The sequence below is a fragment of the Stegodyphus dumicola genome, chromosome 3, assembly GCF_044657685.1.
Source record: "Stegodyphus dumicola isolate Sdum_Otavi_A_Nest chromosome 3, ASM4465768v1".
In the NCBI taxonomy this organism is placed as follows: Eukaryota; Metazoa; Arthropoda; class Arachnida; order Araneae; family Eresidae; genus Stegodyphus; species Stegodyphus dumicola.
Genome location: NC_140770.1, coordinates 13,489,101 through 13,506,258, shown reverse-complemented (window position 1 = coordinate 13,506,258; position 17,158 = coordinate 13,489,101). Strand labels below are relative to the sequence as shown.

Genomic DNA, 17,158 nt, shown 5'->3' with positions numbered 1-17,158 from the left:
TGTTTGGATTCAAAATGGCCAATTTAAGAAAGCAGTGGTTCGAAGGCTACATTCACGCTCTTTCCGAAAAGAAATAGGCATACTCCGTTATCCAAAAACGATGTGAGAGTCATGTTTTTGTGATATCTAAAGCGTCGATAGGTAATAATCATCAACAAGAAAGGAAACAAACTTCAAATTGGAGCCTCAAGTGGGACAAGAATTCCAAACAAGTATCCAAGGAAAAAACGGACATCTTCCACTATCGCAAAGGTGCGTTATTTCATGTTAAAAGAAAATCCCCCTAGTCAAAGGACAATTTCAAAATCATTGAAATGCTCGGTGTCCACTGTAAAACGTTGATTTAAATCTTAAGAAAGCGAAAAAACGCAATGTGAATCGTCTTCTTCCAAAGCATATCGCTCAACGCAGGACACGCTGCAGAATTCTATATGAGAAACACTTATCCAAAGAAAAAAGGAAAACAATTGTCACAATAGATGAAGAATGAGTGTATTTAAATGATTGTAACAAAAAAGAGCCATTTATTATTATAAAAGAAGAGAAAAAATTTGAAGTACATGGTTCAAAGAATCGAAAGAAAGTTTATCTAAGGAATTCATGATTGTTGCTGGTTTTTCTTATAATGGCAAGTTAAAAATAAGGAGAGTGCAAAAAAATGTCAAGATTAACTCCAAATACCATCAGGAACATATTTTATCGCGAATTTTCTGAATGAATACCATCGCTTTACCCACAGTGCCATCCATCTGTGAGACTCCATCAGGATAAAGCTAGCAGTGACACATTAAAATCCACTGTGAATTTCCTAAAAGAAATGGAACAAAAAACTGGTAGCAAGACCATACCCTTCACTGATATCCCTACTCAATCTCTCCATGTGTCACGTATGGATTTTTCTGCTTTCGGACTTTTAAAAACTGCATTATCCAAACGTTGTCCCAAAACCCTAACAAGACTCTGGAAAGCTGTTCGGGAGGAATGGGATAGAATACCTCTTCTGCCACTTCAAAAGGCATTATTATCCTGGAAATTGCGTTGTCGAAAGATAGTTCAGAATAAGGGATGTCAATTAGAACATTTCAAATACAAGAATGTTATGTAATTTAGTTTTGTGAATACAATATACATCGTCTAAAAAATGTGTGAACAGCCTCTGTAGAAGATCCATGATTTGAATCCTGATTAAGGTGCAATTGTTTTTCTTGCTTTTCGCTTTTCTTGCTCGAAATTATCTTATGTATTAGCCTCGAGAATATGTTTAGTTTCGACAGTGGCATTCGAACTGAAATGTGGTGGACGATGAGTCGTCACCTTTTGAATTTAGATTTTAGACTAATTGTCTGAAACAATTTTAATTTTGCTGCGGTATGATACTTACGCTTCTGACAATTCTGCCCCGTGTATCCTTCCTCGCAAAGACCATCACAGAAGCCCGTTTTCTTGTCGCAAGGAGTAGTTGAATTTTCGTGACAATGACAGATCGAAGCACAATTTCGTCCAAAGGTTCCTGGGGGACATTCTGTAAGAAACTGTACAATCAAAGTAGAGATACAGAGAGGAACTTTCTTTGGTTAAACGTCACAAACCCAACACAGATTTTTCTACGTCAAGTACAACGTTAAGTATTATATATAAAAAGGACGCACAAAAGCTTAGTAACATAAATATATTAGGGTTTTTGTGTCTCTGAGACTGTCGGTCGAGTATCTGAGACCATTGAGCTTTTGGTACTTCATCAAGGGTTCGAATGTCTGCGAGTGTACAATCTATCTTCGTGCAAGCAAGCTATCTTCGTGAAAGTTTTCATAATTTATCCAGTGTGAAACCCAACCAATTTTCCTCAGAAAATTCTCCATGAAAGCATACTTTTTCTTAGATAGATAATATTCATGTACTTTGCTACAGCTTACTAAAACACTCAGTTCTTTTAATATACAAAATTAAATATAAATGAATAAAAAACTCTAAAACCTTTCAGATTTTATATTACGATCAAAGGTGCTTTTTTTAATGTTTTTTTGTTTTGCTTTTATTTATTGAAAATCATGTTCTTCGCACTTAAACCATAAAAATTCAATTCAACAGCAATATCGCAAAATCATTTTAAATTGAGCACATCTTTAAAATTTCCTATACACAGACTCGCGCGCTGGAGGTAAAACTGTTTTTACTTCCTTGTACGAAGTAAAAAGGAAGTATTGTATTCGCGAAAAGTTTCAGGCAGCATATTTCAACGAAAATATCCATTTTGACCGCTTTCGAATGCAATTCAACGCTGTTTTTTGCGTAATATCTGTATGTAAGAACAGAATAAAACACTCTTTACCTCCAAAAAATATATAAACCTGCTTTAAAATGAATTCTGAAGAGAATTTTTCGTGGCGTCTGTACGTATCTCGCATAACTCAAAAACGAGTAGCCTCAGAACGTTGAAATTTTGTATATAGGACTCCTATAACATGTAGATGTGCACTTCGTATTTTGGTTGCAATCGGCTCAGCCAAACGTATATAAATATATTTATATATATATCCACTCTGTTACCCGGCTCAGTGATCTCAGTTTCTTGACTCTTACATGTTTGTAAATTGTCCATTTTTTGCTTTAAAAGTGATTGAATTATGTTGTTCTTATCTTCCGGTTAAGGTTTTTATGGATTTAGTAAATCTGTATGCAATATTTTTAGAATTATACACAATTTTAAAGTTGTTTATGTGCCCCTAAGCCTATAATTTTTTCATGGCGGCCATTGCTTCTTTACATTTGAAACAGCAGAATAGTGGATTTGTTGCCAATCTAGAGAAACTTATCTTCGCAACAACAAAGATAACGCCTTCATTTATTGTTGCGAATTAAATCATGCTTAATCCTTTCTGGAATTTTTTCGAGGAAATAAGTGTTTAAGATTTACTTCGTAATTTTTAATACAGATATTTGGAGTTTTTATGTATTTTTGCCTTGTCGCGAAGTGACAACTGAATTAATTCAATGACGGAATTTTGGACGAAAGTAATAAAAAAAACAAAAACAAAAAAAAAAAAAAAAAAAAAAAAAATCTGATGTGTACACCATATGACTTCCTCCTACGGAATATTAAATTATATGCATTTTTCTTGCATTTCATTTAAACTTATTGGATTGAATTAAATCTACTTCCCCGACAGCGCATAAACCACAATAGAATAAATGCATTCTTTAAAATTCACTCTTGTATTTCTTTACCATAGCGACACTCTGGTGCTAGATTCACTTAAAAGTATTAATAATTATATAACAGTTAACTTATATATTTCTTTCATATTATAACTCATAATGCATAAAATTTATATCATTTAATGAATAGAATTATCTAATCGTTGCCACATGTTCTAGTCAAATACTATAATAAAGCTAGAACGATGTATAAAAGAAATTAAGCAAACAAACAAAAAAGAAACAGTTTTTCACAGACGTTCGAGTTTTTCACATTCAATTAATTCAGTTACATAAAAACTCAAAATATCTATATTAAAAATTACGAAGTAAATCTTAAACACTTATTTCCTCGAAAAAATTCCAGAAAGGATTAAGCATGATTTAATTGGCAATAATAAATGAAATCGTTTTCTTTGTTGTTGCGAAGCTACGTTTCTCTAGATTGGCAACAAATCCACTAGTCTGCTGTTTCAAATGTAAACAATGGCCGCCATCAAGAAAAGGATTAGGCTTAGCGGCACTTAAGCAACTTTAAAATTGTTGATAATTCTAAAAATATTGCATAGAGATTTACTAAAGGCATAGAGATTTACTAAAGGATTTACTAAAGGCCGGAAGATAAGAACAACATAATTCAATGATTTTTAAAGCAAAAAATGTAGAATTTACAAACATATAAGAGTGAAGAAACTGAGATCACTGAGCCGGGTAACAGAGTGGATATATATATAAATATATTTATATACGTTGGGCGGGGCCGATTGCAACCAAAATACGAAGTGCACATCTACATGTTATAGGAGTCCTATATACAAAATTTAAACGTTCTGAGGCTACTCGTTTTGGAGTTATGCGAGATACGTACGTACATCCGTTCGTACAGACGCCACGAAAAATTCTCTTCAGAATTCATTTTAAAGCAGTTTTATAATTTTTTTTTTTTGGAGGAAAAGAGTCTTTTATTCTGTCCTTACGTACAGATATCACGCAAAAACATCGTTAAATTGCATTCGATAGCGGTCAAAATGGATATTTTCGTTGAAATATGCTGCCTGAAACTTTTCGCGATCACAATACTTCCTTTTTACTTCGTACAAGGAAGTAAAAAGGAGAGAGAGGACGAAAGGGGACATTGAGGGCAAGGGGACTTTTGACCCTGGATGTCAGACGGGAAGCATATTTTGCAAGTGCACATGTGTGTAACCACCGAGGGAGTGGCTTCTAGGATGGACCAATGGGAATATAGTAATATTTCTGTTATGTCACATGACCTTTCGCGTGCTTGAAGTTTGAAGCAAGATGGTTGAAAATATTTTGTCACGCGATTTTCTGTACAAAAGCATCGTCGATTTCTTCTGAAAATTTTCATGGCGAAGTTAGATCAACTATAAGAAATTGTGAAGATTTCACTACCTGGTTGAAAGAATTTGAAATAAATACAAACACATGTTGGATACTCCGCAAAAGTATCCATGTGAAAATTATTTAATAAGTTGTAAATAAAATAAAGAAAGAAATGTGTAATAAACAATGAGCCCAAATGTTATCTTTACATAAAAGTATGCCTATGAGAAAAATATTTACATCAATTATATATGTAAATAGGAGTCAGCACTTTTTATTGCAGCAGTCTGCATGATAAAGATGTCCTATAATAATAGCCAATGCAGAATTTTATTCAAAGTGAATTTCACTAATTTGCATTCGTATTCATTAAGTGTGTTAAATTTCACATTCAGTAACTGCTCACTTTTAAATGTACTGTTTACATAAGAAATACTCATCAAACAGAATGAATTTATCTTAATTCACAACGAATGTATTCAATTTATTCACATGTAACTTTTAATGTTAACAATGATATAATCAAATCAAACACAATATGTATTCTGAATCTTATACTTTAAAAACCAAAAGAATGCAAGCACTGAAATAAGTAAACACTAGATTCATTGTAACACTTCCAGTCCTTCTCAGCTCAATTAAAATATATATATATGCGCTTGAATTCTCTTAATGCACAGTTGTTAGTAAATGTGTAATATTCAAGGCTAATGGTAACTTAATTTTTTCGATGTAAAGAGCGATAATATGCTGTAAACTTCAATCCAGATATTAATGCGTGCTAAAAATCGCGAAAGTGAAATGTCCGCGATTAATTAAACTCATAAAAACGAAAGATCTACGAGATTTTCTACTATTATGTCATACATTTATAACTGCGAAACAAAAGCAAATTAAAACATAAACTTTCGCTCATATGCATGAAGATTTAGCTTCACAAGAGCGATAGAAGCTCATTGGTCTATTTTCGAAACCCCTCCCCTCAGTGGCTACGCTGATGTGCACTTGTGAAATATGCAGACGGGAAGGTCCGATTTTTTTGTGGCTGAAGGGCGATTGCCATTTTTTTGTTATGCATAGATTATTTTCTCATCCGGCGTAGACAATGCCGAACTTACCTACTAAGGTTATTTTAAGTAGAAAAAATGCAAACATTTTCGTTTAACTTCTCTAGATTAGTTGTATGCAACAAAGGGTTAATAAATGGCAGAAGACTATTCTTGAACCAAATACCGCTTCAGATGCCGACGTGTTCGTTACACTTCTTCACGTCGCATTTCCGAAAAGGTTGTTTTCCAAAATGCATCATTGCAATTTGAACATTCCCGACTTTGTGGAAAAATAATACATTCTTGCAAAACTTTCACAGATCTTTCTTAGTTTGCCAGGAAACCTCATAATCGCATATTTCAAAATTCAGCTGAAGACCAAAAATATCGCAGTTTGCCTCTGGAGCTTCTAATGCAACCATAGCAGCGTGTACGAAAATGGCGACATTGCTAATTCAAACTTACAGCTGTCGATATGTTTAGCTCAGGATTTCTTAAACGTTTTTCAGTCGCGACCCCTTTTTATCACAAAGATTTTTTTCGCGACCCCCAGGACCCCATAGGTATTGCGCAAATCCGACATACGCGTGGGTGAACTACAATATAATATTGCAGTTTTAGGTCGTTAACTTTAATTTATAATTTATGACATGGAACAATGTGAAAATTTTAAATAAGTAACAGACGAAGTGAAAGCATCACGTGCAAAGCAAAGGAAAATGAACGTTTATAATTTAAAAAGAATTCGTCGAAACGTTTTCGTGGTTTTTTTTTTTTTTTTTTTTTTTTTTTCTCCTGTATTGTCTTATCTTTACCTATTTTCAGATACATTGTGTAAAAATATTTCGTCATTGTAAAATTATGCCTGTAAGTTTTAAAGAAATATCAAAACTGCTAAAATTTTCACCGACCCTCTTGGGGGTCGCGACCACAATTTAAGAGACCCTGGTTTAGCTGAAGAAATTTTATGCACATGGTTCCCACAATTTGCCTATTTCTACCGATGTGGCTGCGATAATCCCAAAGTACCGCAAAGTATCGACTTGTTTGAATATAAAAGGTGATTATATAAGCAAAATAATATACCTGTGTAGTTGTTAAGAAACCCTGGTTTAGCTGAAGAAATTTTATGCACATGGTTTCCACAATTTGGCTATTTCTACCAAGGTGGTTGCGATAATCCCAAGTACCGAAAAGTATCAACTTGTTTGAATATAAAAGGTGATTATATAAGCAAAATAATATACCTGTTTAGTTGTTAAGAAACCCTGGTTTAGCTGAAGAAATTTTATGCACATGGTTCCCACAATTTGGCTATTTCTACCGAGGTGGTTGTGATAATCCAAAGTACCGAAAAGTATCAACTTGTTTGAATATAAAAGGTGATTATATAAGCAAAATAATATACCTGTTTGACAAGCAACTCCTGTCCAACCGGCTTCGCATCCATAATAACAAAAACCTTCCGCATCACAGTTACGACTACCTCCTTCACAGTGACACGTCAGTGTGCAGTTTTTTCCAGAACGGTTTTTTGGACAGGCTACATAACATATTAAAAAAAGTAAAGTTTGGTGCACAGAAAATTAGAAACAATAAATATTAGGTTTCTAAAGAATTAAAGCATTTCTTCCTGATATTGTTCCTTGGCGCTATGGTTAAGACTCTGATTCAGAACACTGAAAACCTTGTGTTCGGCTGCGAGCAATACTACTATTTTCTTATACACAATGTCTCTACAAAAATCCAAATTCATAAATTTCAGGATTTGAAGAAAACAACTTTACCTTTATCTAAGCATCTACATACACTGCGGAAAAAAAATTGAGACAGTTTTATGTCTCCCGTTCTACTGGGCCGTTTGACGAAATTCAAATTGCGTTTTTCATGTCTCGAAAGAGCGACTTAGGATATATATTAGATTTATATATAGCATTGTTTTAAGGTATCTGCCTACGTTAAAAAAACGATTTCGGCGAAAAAATTCGAGTTTTTTTTAATTGCCCAATTTGAACGGTCAGTTTTGTAGGATTCCGAAAATGGTTCATCTTTACGTTTGTCATAATTAGAAGATAAGATATAGCCAATTAACTGCACTGGGAGTGAAAGCAGAAAGACCGGAAGTGCCATTTAAAAGGCTCAACTCAAAGGTACACAATGTTGTTATCCGTGGTTTTATTTATTTATTTATTTATTTATTTTTTTTTTTTTTTTTTTTTTTTTTTTTTTTTTTTTACCTGTTTGTGTGTAAAAATTGTGCTAAAACATTTCATTTTAATTCTGGGTACTTTTTTTTGTTTCTGGCAATAATTATTTGCCTTAATTTTTTGAACTGGGACTGGCAACATTGCGGTTTTTTTCAATAGGGTCTGGCAACATTGCGATTAGGTATAAAGACTATGTTGCTGGGTGCATATATAGCAGTTTTAATTTTTAATTCAGGGTATCTTGGATTACTTCCTGTGTTTGAACATTTAGGCATATCAATTGAACAAGAAATGATTAAAAATTACTTTGGAATTGATAACGAAAGAATACAGAACTCGAAACGTCATTCGTCGCTCATTTCGAAAATAGCCAGAAAAAAATTAATATCAAATAGCAAATCAAAATTACTTAAGTATAAAGATATGGAGGGTGTGATGTACAAATGTGGAGAATTTTAAATGTGTAAATACAACAGAACAGTTTTCTGTTAATGTGTGTGTGTAATGCGTTTTCTGGAAAACTAATTTTTCTAGTGTTTTTACATACAAGAAATGTAATTACTCAAAATGTTCTAAAAGTATCTCTATTAAATTTCACTAAAGTGTTTTCTATATTATTTACTAGGTTTTAAGCTACAATCTAAGTTATATTTATTAATTTGATTGTTTTATAAGTATTTCTATATAAAACGATAAGAAATATTTTACAAAAAAACTTTGTTTTTTCATGCAATTACACAGTAAATTGCAGTAAATTTTAGAAATATCATAAACATTTTAGTTCATAACACAGATGAATATTGTAGTGGTATACAGTATAAATAAAATTGAAATGTATGCTGTGGGAAAAAATATACGACATTTAACGTAAGTCTTAAATTCTCCTAAAAATGTGCATAAAATTGCATATATTTCAAAAATTTATGAAACTATTCCTAAAAATTTACCCATTTTCATGATTTGATGTCACATTTTGACTAAAATATATATTTCATCAGAATTCTATGTTTTTAAAAAAAGTGCTCCGAACGTATAGGTTAATATAGGTATTTTGACACAAAAGCGGACTTTTTCTGAAATGGCATGCCAATATTTATATATCGATATCCATATATCGATTCTACGACTCAAATTATTCCAGAGTTCCAAGTTTTTTAAAAAACGTGCGTGTACTCTCAAATGCTCCTTAATGTTAATTGAATGTGATATATATTTACTAATATCTTTTTTTTTATTAAACTTACTTGATTCATTCTTCCAGAATTCGAAATTTGGGCTTAATCCAAATAATTCGCACATTTGTAATTATTTATTGTTAAAATTTGTATTTTTAAATATTTTTTATAAATTTTTCGAAAAACATTTTGAATTATGACCTATAAAATATTTACCATCATCTTAAAGTGGATGTATTTCTAAGTATATATGCAAAAAGTACAGTTTTTTAATTCAAAATTTCCTAGGATATATGTGAATTTACATACTGGCGAGTTTCCAAATTTGGCATACTTGTTGTAAGCGATAATAACGCCAAATGTCGTTTATGAACTTTGTTAAAATTATATGAAATAATGAACGATTATTTTTTTTCGCCCGTCTACAATGAAAAAAAGGAAAGGAAAATACGTTGCTATAAATTAAGAAGTTCGCCCAGTGAATTATTCTCGGCGCAAGCTGAAAAAATGCGCCAAGATAAATTTTTGAATTTCTCCTTAAATTTCACGCCGAATTTTAGAGAATTTAATGTTTGGGCATAATTTGAGTGGTAGAATCTGTGCAGCTCCTAATCTGATTGTAAATAAATAAATAAATATCGATTTGTGCATACATATGCACATCAGTACTTCGTATCCATACATGAAAATCTAAAACTACCTTATTTTAATATGCCAATATGCATGTACTCAAGCATGCAGGAAAACCATAGTCTCTTATAAATCAAAGGACAGCACCCCGCTGGGCAATCGGAAATTTCGATTGTCGGATTTGAAACCGGAATTTTTAAACATACTTCAAAAAATACGTTCAAAATTATAGCGACCATTTGCTACAAAGGAGACACCTTCAGAACGATGCCACGTCATAAAGCTATCAAATTCTTATATCAGATGGTCTCTGCTCAAGAGAGAATGCAAACTGAAGTTTCACTACCGTGCTGAAGCAATCAGCTAACCGAAACCGGATTTGAATCCCAGAAAAAGCATGGTGATTGTAAATGTATAATGGCTTACTTCAATCCCATCGAGCGGAATGAACGCCTTTAGCCGGTCATGAGACTTTTTGTCACTTAGTCGACTATAGTTTAAAATATTTTGCTTCCTTAATTTCTTTAATAATACAGATATCATCTTAATGAATAGAATTTTATGAAAATGGAAGAACAAGCAAATAATAATAAAATTTAGTTAATAAAAGCTGTTTAAATACAGGTCCTCATGAGCAGATCGAAAATATCATGCTACTCAGTGTGTGAAAATATTATTACTTTTTTTTCTGGCACCAGTTGTTACGTTATTTTCTTCCTTCACGTTCGTACGGGGTTCGTGTGGATTTGGAGTGAATAATGACGACACTACCTGATGAAATATCGAAACACACTTTATTTAGCCAATATTAATCAGGGCAGCTCCAAAATCACGTTTTACAGTCGTCGAAGATCTACTATACACTCGCTGGAACAATCAGCGACACAGCCTTCAGGTTATCAGGCTATCACGGTGGAGACAGCTTCACTGCAAAGCACCAGAGTACAGCTCCCGACTCTGCTCGGTCGTTCTCGGAACTCCACGTACTCTCGAGACTCTCCACTCTACAACACGCGATGCACTCCACGACACACGAGCACAGCTCCCAACTCTTCGGTTCAGTCGTTCCCGGAGCTCAACACACTCTCTCGACGATGCACTAACCCCGATACACGAAGAGACTCTTTCGGTGCACTCGACGACCAATTCAGCGCTAGACTTCGAGACACTCGATCAATGATTGACTATCAGCTCGCTAGACGAGGCACACTCACACTGACTGTGGGCCAGCAGGGTTTATATAGCTTTCGGCTTGTGTTCGAGAACATTCTGGGCTAAACCGGTAAAAATTCGTTCCAGAAGGTTCTCCATCCGTCTATGGTATATCAATTTTGTCGCCAAATGTGGCAACCCTGCCTTCCCTTCTTATTTTATGGCAACCCTAAAACTGCCTTGCGGGGAAGCTATCTTACCGCGCCTGTACAATTCGTAACAATAGCATCAATCAGAAAGTCTTCTCGAGATGCTTGGCGGTAGAGGAAGAGAGGTCAAACTCCTCCAATCGGCCTCCTTCCATGAGGTTTCTCCTTCAGAAATTAAGACGGAGCTTCTCTTTACTCAAGGGTTCTCAACTGTCTTACCTTTATTTATTAAATATCATGCTCTTCGCACTTAAACCATAAAATTTAATTCAACAGCAATACCGCTAATTAATTTTAAAATGAGCCTATCTTTAGAATTTCCGATACACAATGTCGCGCGCTGGAGATAATTTTTTTGCCGTGTAGTTTTGCCATTGCTCGTTTCGAAATCGTGAAGTTTCTTAATCAAAAATTCGTTAAAGTGTTACAAAATATGAAATCGCTAATAAAAAAATTCCAGATTTGGGTTTCCAGATACCCATATTGGGAGGAGGATTAGTTATTTAAAATTTGTTTTCTAAACAATTTGATTGCTGTTTTATCACAATGCGAGAAACATACATACATTTATGCAGATTCTTTATTATTTAATTTCTTTAAATATAATACAGGGCTGTAATACTTGGTGGCAACAGTTTGAAAAGTGAATCAACGCAGAAAGTGAATTGACGCAAAATTCCAAAACATTTCGTTAAGCAAAGTTCTTCTCATGTTATATATTCCAAATTGCTTTCAGATGTTCTAGTCAATGCAAAATTATTATTAATAGTGTTGAGATCTACCGTATCTTTAATATTTTTAAAATAACAAGTTCAGATAAGCAGAAAGAAGTTAATAATTTATTAGGAAGATAGACACAGTAAATACCATGGACAGCACAATAAGGCTAGAAATAACTTAAAGAGAACGGGAATGTTTAGTAGTTCCTCCTTAGCACACGAAATAAATAGTAAAGTTCCTCAAATCACGCTCAGAGTAAACCCTAACTCCTAGTTCAGGGTAACAGCTAAGTCTCTCAGCTGATTCGTAACTGCACTTTTAGCTTAACAGAAATACGTAACATTGAACAATTTCAAATGCAGTACATTAGCCTAACGACTCACAGAATAATTTAATGCGTAGGAAAGGCTCTGGTTTGTAAAAAACCGGCGAGACAAAGCCGTATGGCTAGAACAAAACACAACGCCACATAATCAAATCGCTGATAATCGCGGTAGAACGTGGCCTGGGTATAGGGTTTCCGCCGATAACATCGCGGACGAAAACGTCGCAGAGAAAACAACGTAAGGCGAAAACGTCGTGCTACTAAACATCGTATGAGAAAACATCGCAAAGAGAAAACATCGCAGTTCTAAAACATCGTGGTACAAAACATCGTCGTCGAAAATAGAGCGGTTCAAAATCTTCGCAGTTTAAAAACACCGTCGTCGAAAATATCGTGGTAAAAAATAAAGTATCTACAAATCATCGCGTGACGATAACATCGCAGACATGCCTTTTTCAGACTTTAATAACTGAAAATAGATATTCCCATAATAATTTGTGAGCACAAGATAGAAAGGAGGATAATTTGCTTTTCATATTTTATATTAACTAATAATTTTTTGCTGAGAAAATAAGAAGGAAACTTAAGCATAGAAAATTAATGCACCTTATAACACTTAATAGAATTTTAACCCGACATAGTTAACTAACAAAGACCATAATTAAATCATTTTTTATAAAGTTTTTACTGGTAATTTTTCATAAAAAGTATAATCTGTAAGTTGCATTTAATTTTCTATGCTTAAGTTTCCTTCTTACTTTTTCAGCAAAAGTTTATTTAGACTAGAAGAGAAACACGCTAATGTGACAATCAAAACCGTGAAAAACAACCTTATATTTAGCGTAGGTATAATGAAACACTCAATCGATTTCGAGGGCAGCTAAAGGTCCCTCCTCATCGGGAGAAAGAAATACATAGAAAGAAGAAAATAGGAATCACAGAAACACGTGGTGCTTATCAGCACTGCACGTCGTTATAACTAGATTTTTAATCTAGTTATAACGACGTGCTCGAAATCGAAATCGATTGAGTGTTTCATTATACCTACGCTAAATATAAGGTTGTTTTTCACGGTTTTGAAAAGTTTATTTGTTAATAAAAAAAAATGTGAAAGTAAAAATTATCCTTCTTTCTATCTTGCGCTCACAAATCATTATGGGAATATCTATTTGCAGTTATTAAAATCTGAAAAAAGCATGTCTGCGATGTTATCGTCACGTATTTGTAGATACTTTATTTTTTACCACGATATTTTCGACGACGGTGTTTTTAAACTGCGAAGTTTTTGAACCGCTTTATTTTCGACGACGATGTTTTGTACCACGATGTTTTAGAACTGCGATGTGTTCTCTTTGCGATGTTTTCTCCCACGATGTTTTGTAGCACGACATTTTCGCCTTGCGTTGTTTTCTCTGCGACGTTTTCGTCCGCGATGTTTTTGCCACGATGTTTTCGGCTGTAACCGGGTATAGGCAGACTCGTTCTAACACTAACTTCCGAAACTCTTGCTTAGCTCTTCTTTCTACCTTAATCTGAAAAATGCTGCTATCTCATTTACATTCTGGCATGAAAAGCGAAAAGAAAAGAATAGAGGGAAAAGAGAATAATAGCAAAGTAGTCAAACTTAAAATGAACTACTAGTTAAAATTAAATAGATAAACCTCACATATTCTTCTGCTGAGTTTGAAAATAAAACCGTACGTGAACTAGCTCCATATATGAATACTAACAATTTTCATAGTATTATGACTGAAACTTACAAATTATCTTCAGTCATTCTATCAGTACCAGCTTCAACTGCATCACTAGAATCATCATTTTCAGCACTGAGAAGAGTTAATAATTATATATCAGAGTATCGCATTTGCAAGAGAGATTAAGTGCACTTAGCAATATTCTCTATCGATAAACTGCATCTTGAGAGAGTAAAAACATTGCCTACATTGTATGAGTACGTTATAAAGAAATTTACTGTACGAAATAAAAGAGCAGAATTCACTTTCAAATAATTTTAATTCTGATGAGTACCATCTAAGCGTTATTTCTGAACTTTTGATTGTAGCTTATGGCTTCAGGTCTGTACTGTTATTTCTGTAAACGAAATAATATATGTGTCTTTAATGCAAATTGTTTATAAATATTATTAAATTTTATAATATTCAAAAGACGGGAAAACTGGTGAGTTTTGAACTTTTATTATTTTATTTATATATTGCGAGGTTTATCTATTTATTCTTAACTAATAGTTCATTTTAAGTTGAAAGACTTTCCTATCACCCTCTTTTCACCCACGCTTGTCATGCCCGTATGTAAATGAGACAGTGAGCGTTTATTCAGATTAAGGTAGATAAATATGCTGTTTAACCCTTTGCGGCACAGTGTGTCCGGTCTGGACACACCTAAAAATTTCCTTCTGTACGCACAGAAAAATTGAATGAAAAAGCATTTATAGGTTACTCTGAACCTTCTTTATTTATAGTAGATGGCAGCTCAAAACAAAGTCCATATATTTTAGCCATGTTTAGTTTTTTAAGACCCTCATTTTTCAAAGAAATCTTCCAGATTTTTTTAAGGTATAAAAGCAATTGTTTTAAAAGAAATTAATTCCTATGCTATTTTTTGGCTGTATGCTAATCTCCTTAGTCTATATTATTTTTAAATTTTTACCTTGAAATCTTGCCTAAAATCAAACGGCGAACCCTAGGTGTGCCCAGACCGGGCTCACCGATCATCTAGAACAACTGAGAGTCTGTATTCTTTGTTTCTCCGCATCTCATCGGTCAGTTCATTGACAACAATGCTCGTTTCAGCACTCTTTTCGAAGCTGTATTCAATCAGTGTGACATTTTTCGCACACCCACAGAATTAAAACGATAAGAAAAATTCACACAAATTTTACTTGTGTACTCCTCTAGGCCTAATTAGACTGCCTACCATTTTTTTTTTTAAATCCAAACTCCGACTTTAAAAGGTAGCATGCAGGAAAAGAATTAAGCAAGAGTTTCGGAAAGTTAGTTTTAGAGTGTGTCTCTTTATTCCAGGCTACGTTCTGCCGTGATTATTAGCGACTTGATTTAGTGGCGTTGAGTGTTTCTAGCCATTCGGCTTTGTCTTGCCGGTTTTCTAAAAACCAGAGTCTTGAATGCGCCTTAAATTATCTTGTGTATTATCTTGAATTATCCCTACATCTCGAATTTATTCATCCTTACGCATTTCTGTTAAACCAGAAGTGCTCGGCTTGTAGGAACCCAATCTGAGTAAATTGTTAATTGTGTTCGAATAAAATTGTCTTATACACCCTTTTTTCTGACTTATATTTTGTTTCTCAAGGTTAGAAGATAATTCTTCAATAGTCCTTTTTAAAGTATATAGTATAAATCTCTAAGAGACATAGACTATGCATAACAACTAAAAATTGTATATGCTTAATGTTAATCCCATTCATTAAAAACGTGTTTCTTAAGACGTTCAGCTCCATGCGTATGTTTTGGGCAATCCCGTTCTGGCCACGCGCGCAGCTTAAAAGCGCTGGTATTGTAGGGCCAGTGATTGGTATCACGGTCGAAGATAGCTACAAGTTGTGAAAAAGAAGACATTCCATCGACCCAAAATGTAAGAATATCTAAAAAACGACAACATAAACTCCGAAGAAAACCGGGAAAAGCCTCTGAAGTACGAAAATATTGTAAATTATGTTATGATAAAAATGCAACAGCAGCTGGTAGAGTAATGGCCAGAAAAAAGACTGAAAGAGTTTTGTCACATTTTGTAATAGCTATAATAGAGAACCGTTTTTATATTTACCGTGTTTCAATGAAATCCAATGAATCAAAATCAAATCATGAATCAAAATTAAGCAAATTTTAAATAAATTTTGTATAATTTCATAAAACAGTGTAAATTTTACAGTTATATATCCTGTTACACGCTGTCAGCCAGCGGCGGTCGACGCGGCCTAAACGAAAAGGTCTAGTGTCAGCCACAAATGGCTGACGCGACCTAAACGGAAAGTTTAGTGCAGCCACAGATGGCTGACGCGGCCTAAACGGAAAAATTAGTGTCAGCCACAAATGGCTGACGTGGCGCTCAACGTGTTAAAACTTATTTTAATAAATTTTGTGTAATTTCATAAAACAATGTAAATTTTATAGTTATATATCATGTTATCATGTCTTATAGTTATATATCACGTTCAGCGGCGGTCGATGCGGCCTAAACGGAAAGGTCTAGTGTCAGCCACAAATGTTTGACGCGACCTAAACGGAAGGTTTACTGCAGCCACAGATGGCTGACGCGGCCTAAACGGAAAATCTAGTGTCAGCCAAGGATAGCTGACGCGGCCTATAGGCCTATACGGAAAATCTAGTGTCAGCCATAGATGGCTGACGTGGCGCTCAACGTGTTAAACTTCATGTTTAAGACATGATAAGCATACTAATACTAACACTACATTATAAGATAGCTTCATTTCTATTTCCTTGTAACTTAAATCTCACTCCGCTTTTATTATTGTTACTGCTACTCTTTAGGCCTCTAATTATCCATCAATAATTACAGAAGGGAAATGTACAGCCGACACGGCGAAATTGTAGACCTTCGTGTCCGATGGGCCGGTTCATGTATTTGGTTAGCATAATGTTCAACTATTTTAATTTTCAGAACCTGGCGCTAAGCTGCTAGAGAGGGAAATATGGGGGGGGGAGAATAACCACAATAACATTCCATAAAATTTTTAAAAATAAAACAAATGCTTTGAAATCAAAACAAAAGGAATGAAAGCCTTGTAATATTAAATACATGAAAACATTTACCGTATGTCCCGCTAAGAACTGCAGTCCAATAAAAAATGAAAATCATTACACTCAAAACTGCTTTGAAAAGTTGTGTGTCTCTAAACGAGATGACATGAAAAAATAAAATGAGTGTATTAAGATGGTTCGAAACATCACAGATTACAAAACAGGAAATATTCCAACAAACAAGCTTCCTTCCTCACAATATCGGAACCTCCCTTTCTGGTCAGGAAATCTGGCAATTAATTGGCTCGTCTCACCGTTCAAAACGGTAACTTTTCCCTAAAATATGTTTTAGCTCAAACAGCGTTAGCCCAGAAGGGCTATTAATTTCGTTTTGAAATTTTGCTTCGATT

General features: G+C 34.1%; 1 protein-coding gene across 3 annotated transcripts in view; it reads right to left on the bottom strand.

The window, feature by feature from the left end:
• Positions 1 to 16,946, bottom strand: part of LOC118195928 (uncharacterized) — a 33,339-nt gene extending 16,393 nt beyond the window's left edge. For 2 of the 3 annotated variants that reach the window (XM_035367267.2, XM_035367270.2), the window contains exons 1-3: positions 16,821 to 16,946; positions 7,000 to 7,134; positions 1,382 to 1,522 (exon numbers count right to left, since the gene is read on the bottom strand). In XM_035367267.2, the coding sequence (XP_035223158.1) occupies positions 1,382 to 1,522; positions 7,000 to 7,134; positions 16,821 to 16,866 (322 nt within the window). In that variant the 5' untranslated portion in view covers positions 16,867 to 16,946. Of the gene's footprint in view, positions 1 to 1,381; positions 1,533 to 6,999; positions 7,136 to 16,820 lie in introns of those variants that run through there. The other variant, XM_035367269.2, reaches the window with a different exon arrangement.
• Between the last annotated feature and the right edge of the window lie 212 nt (positions 16,947 to 17,158).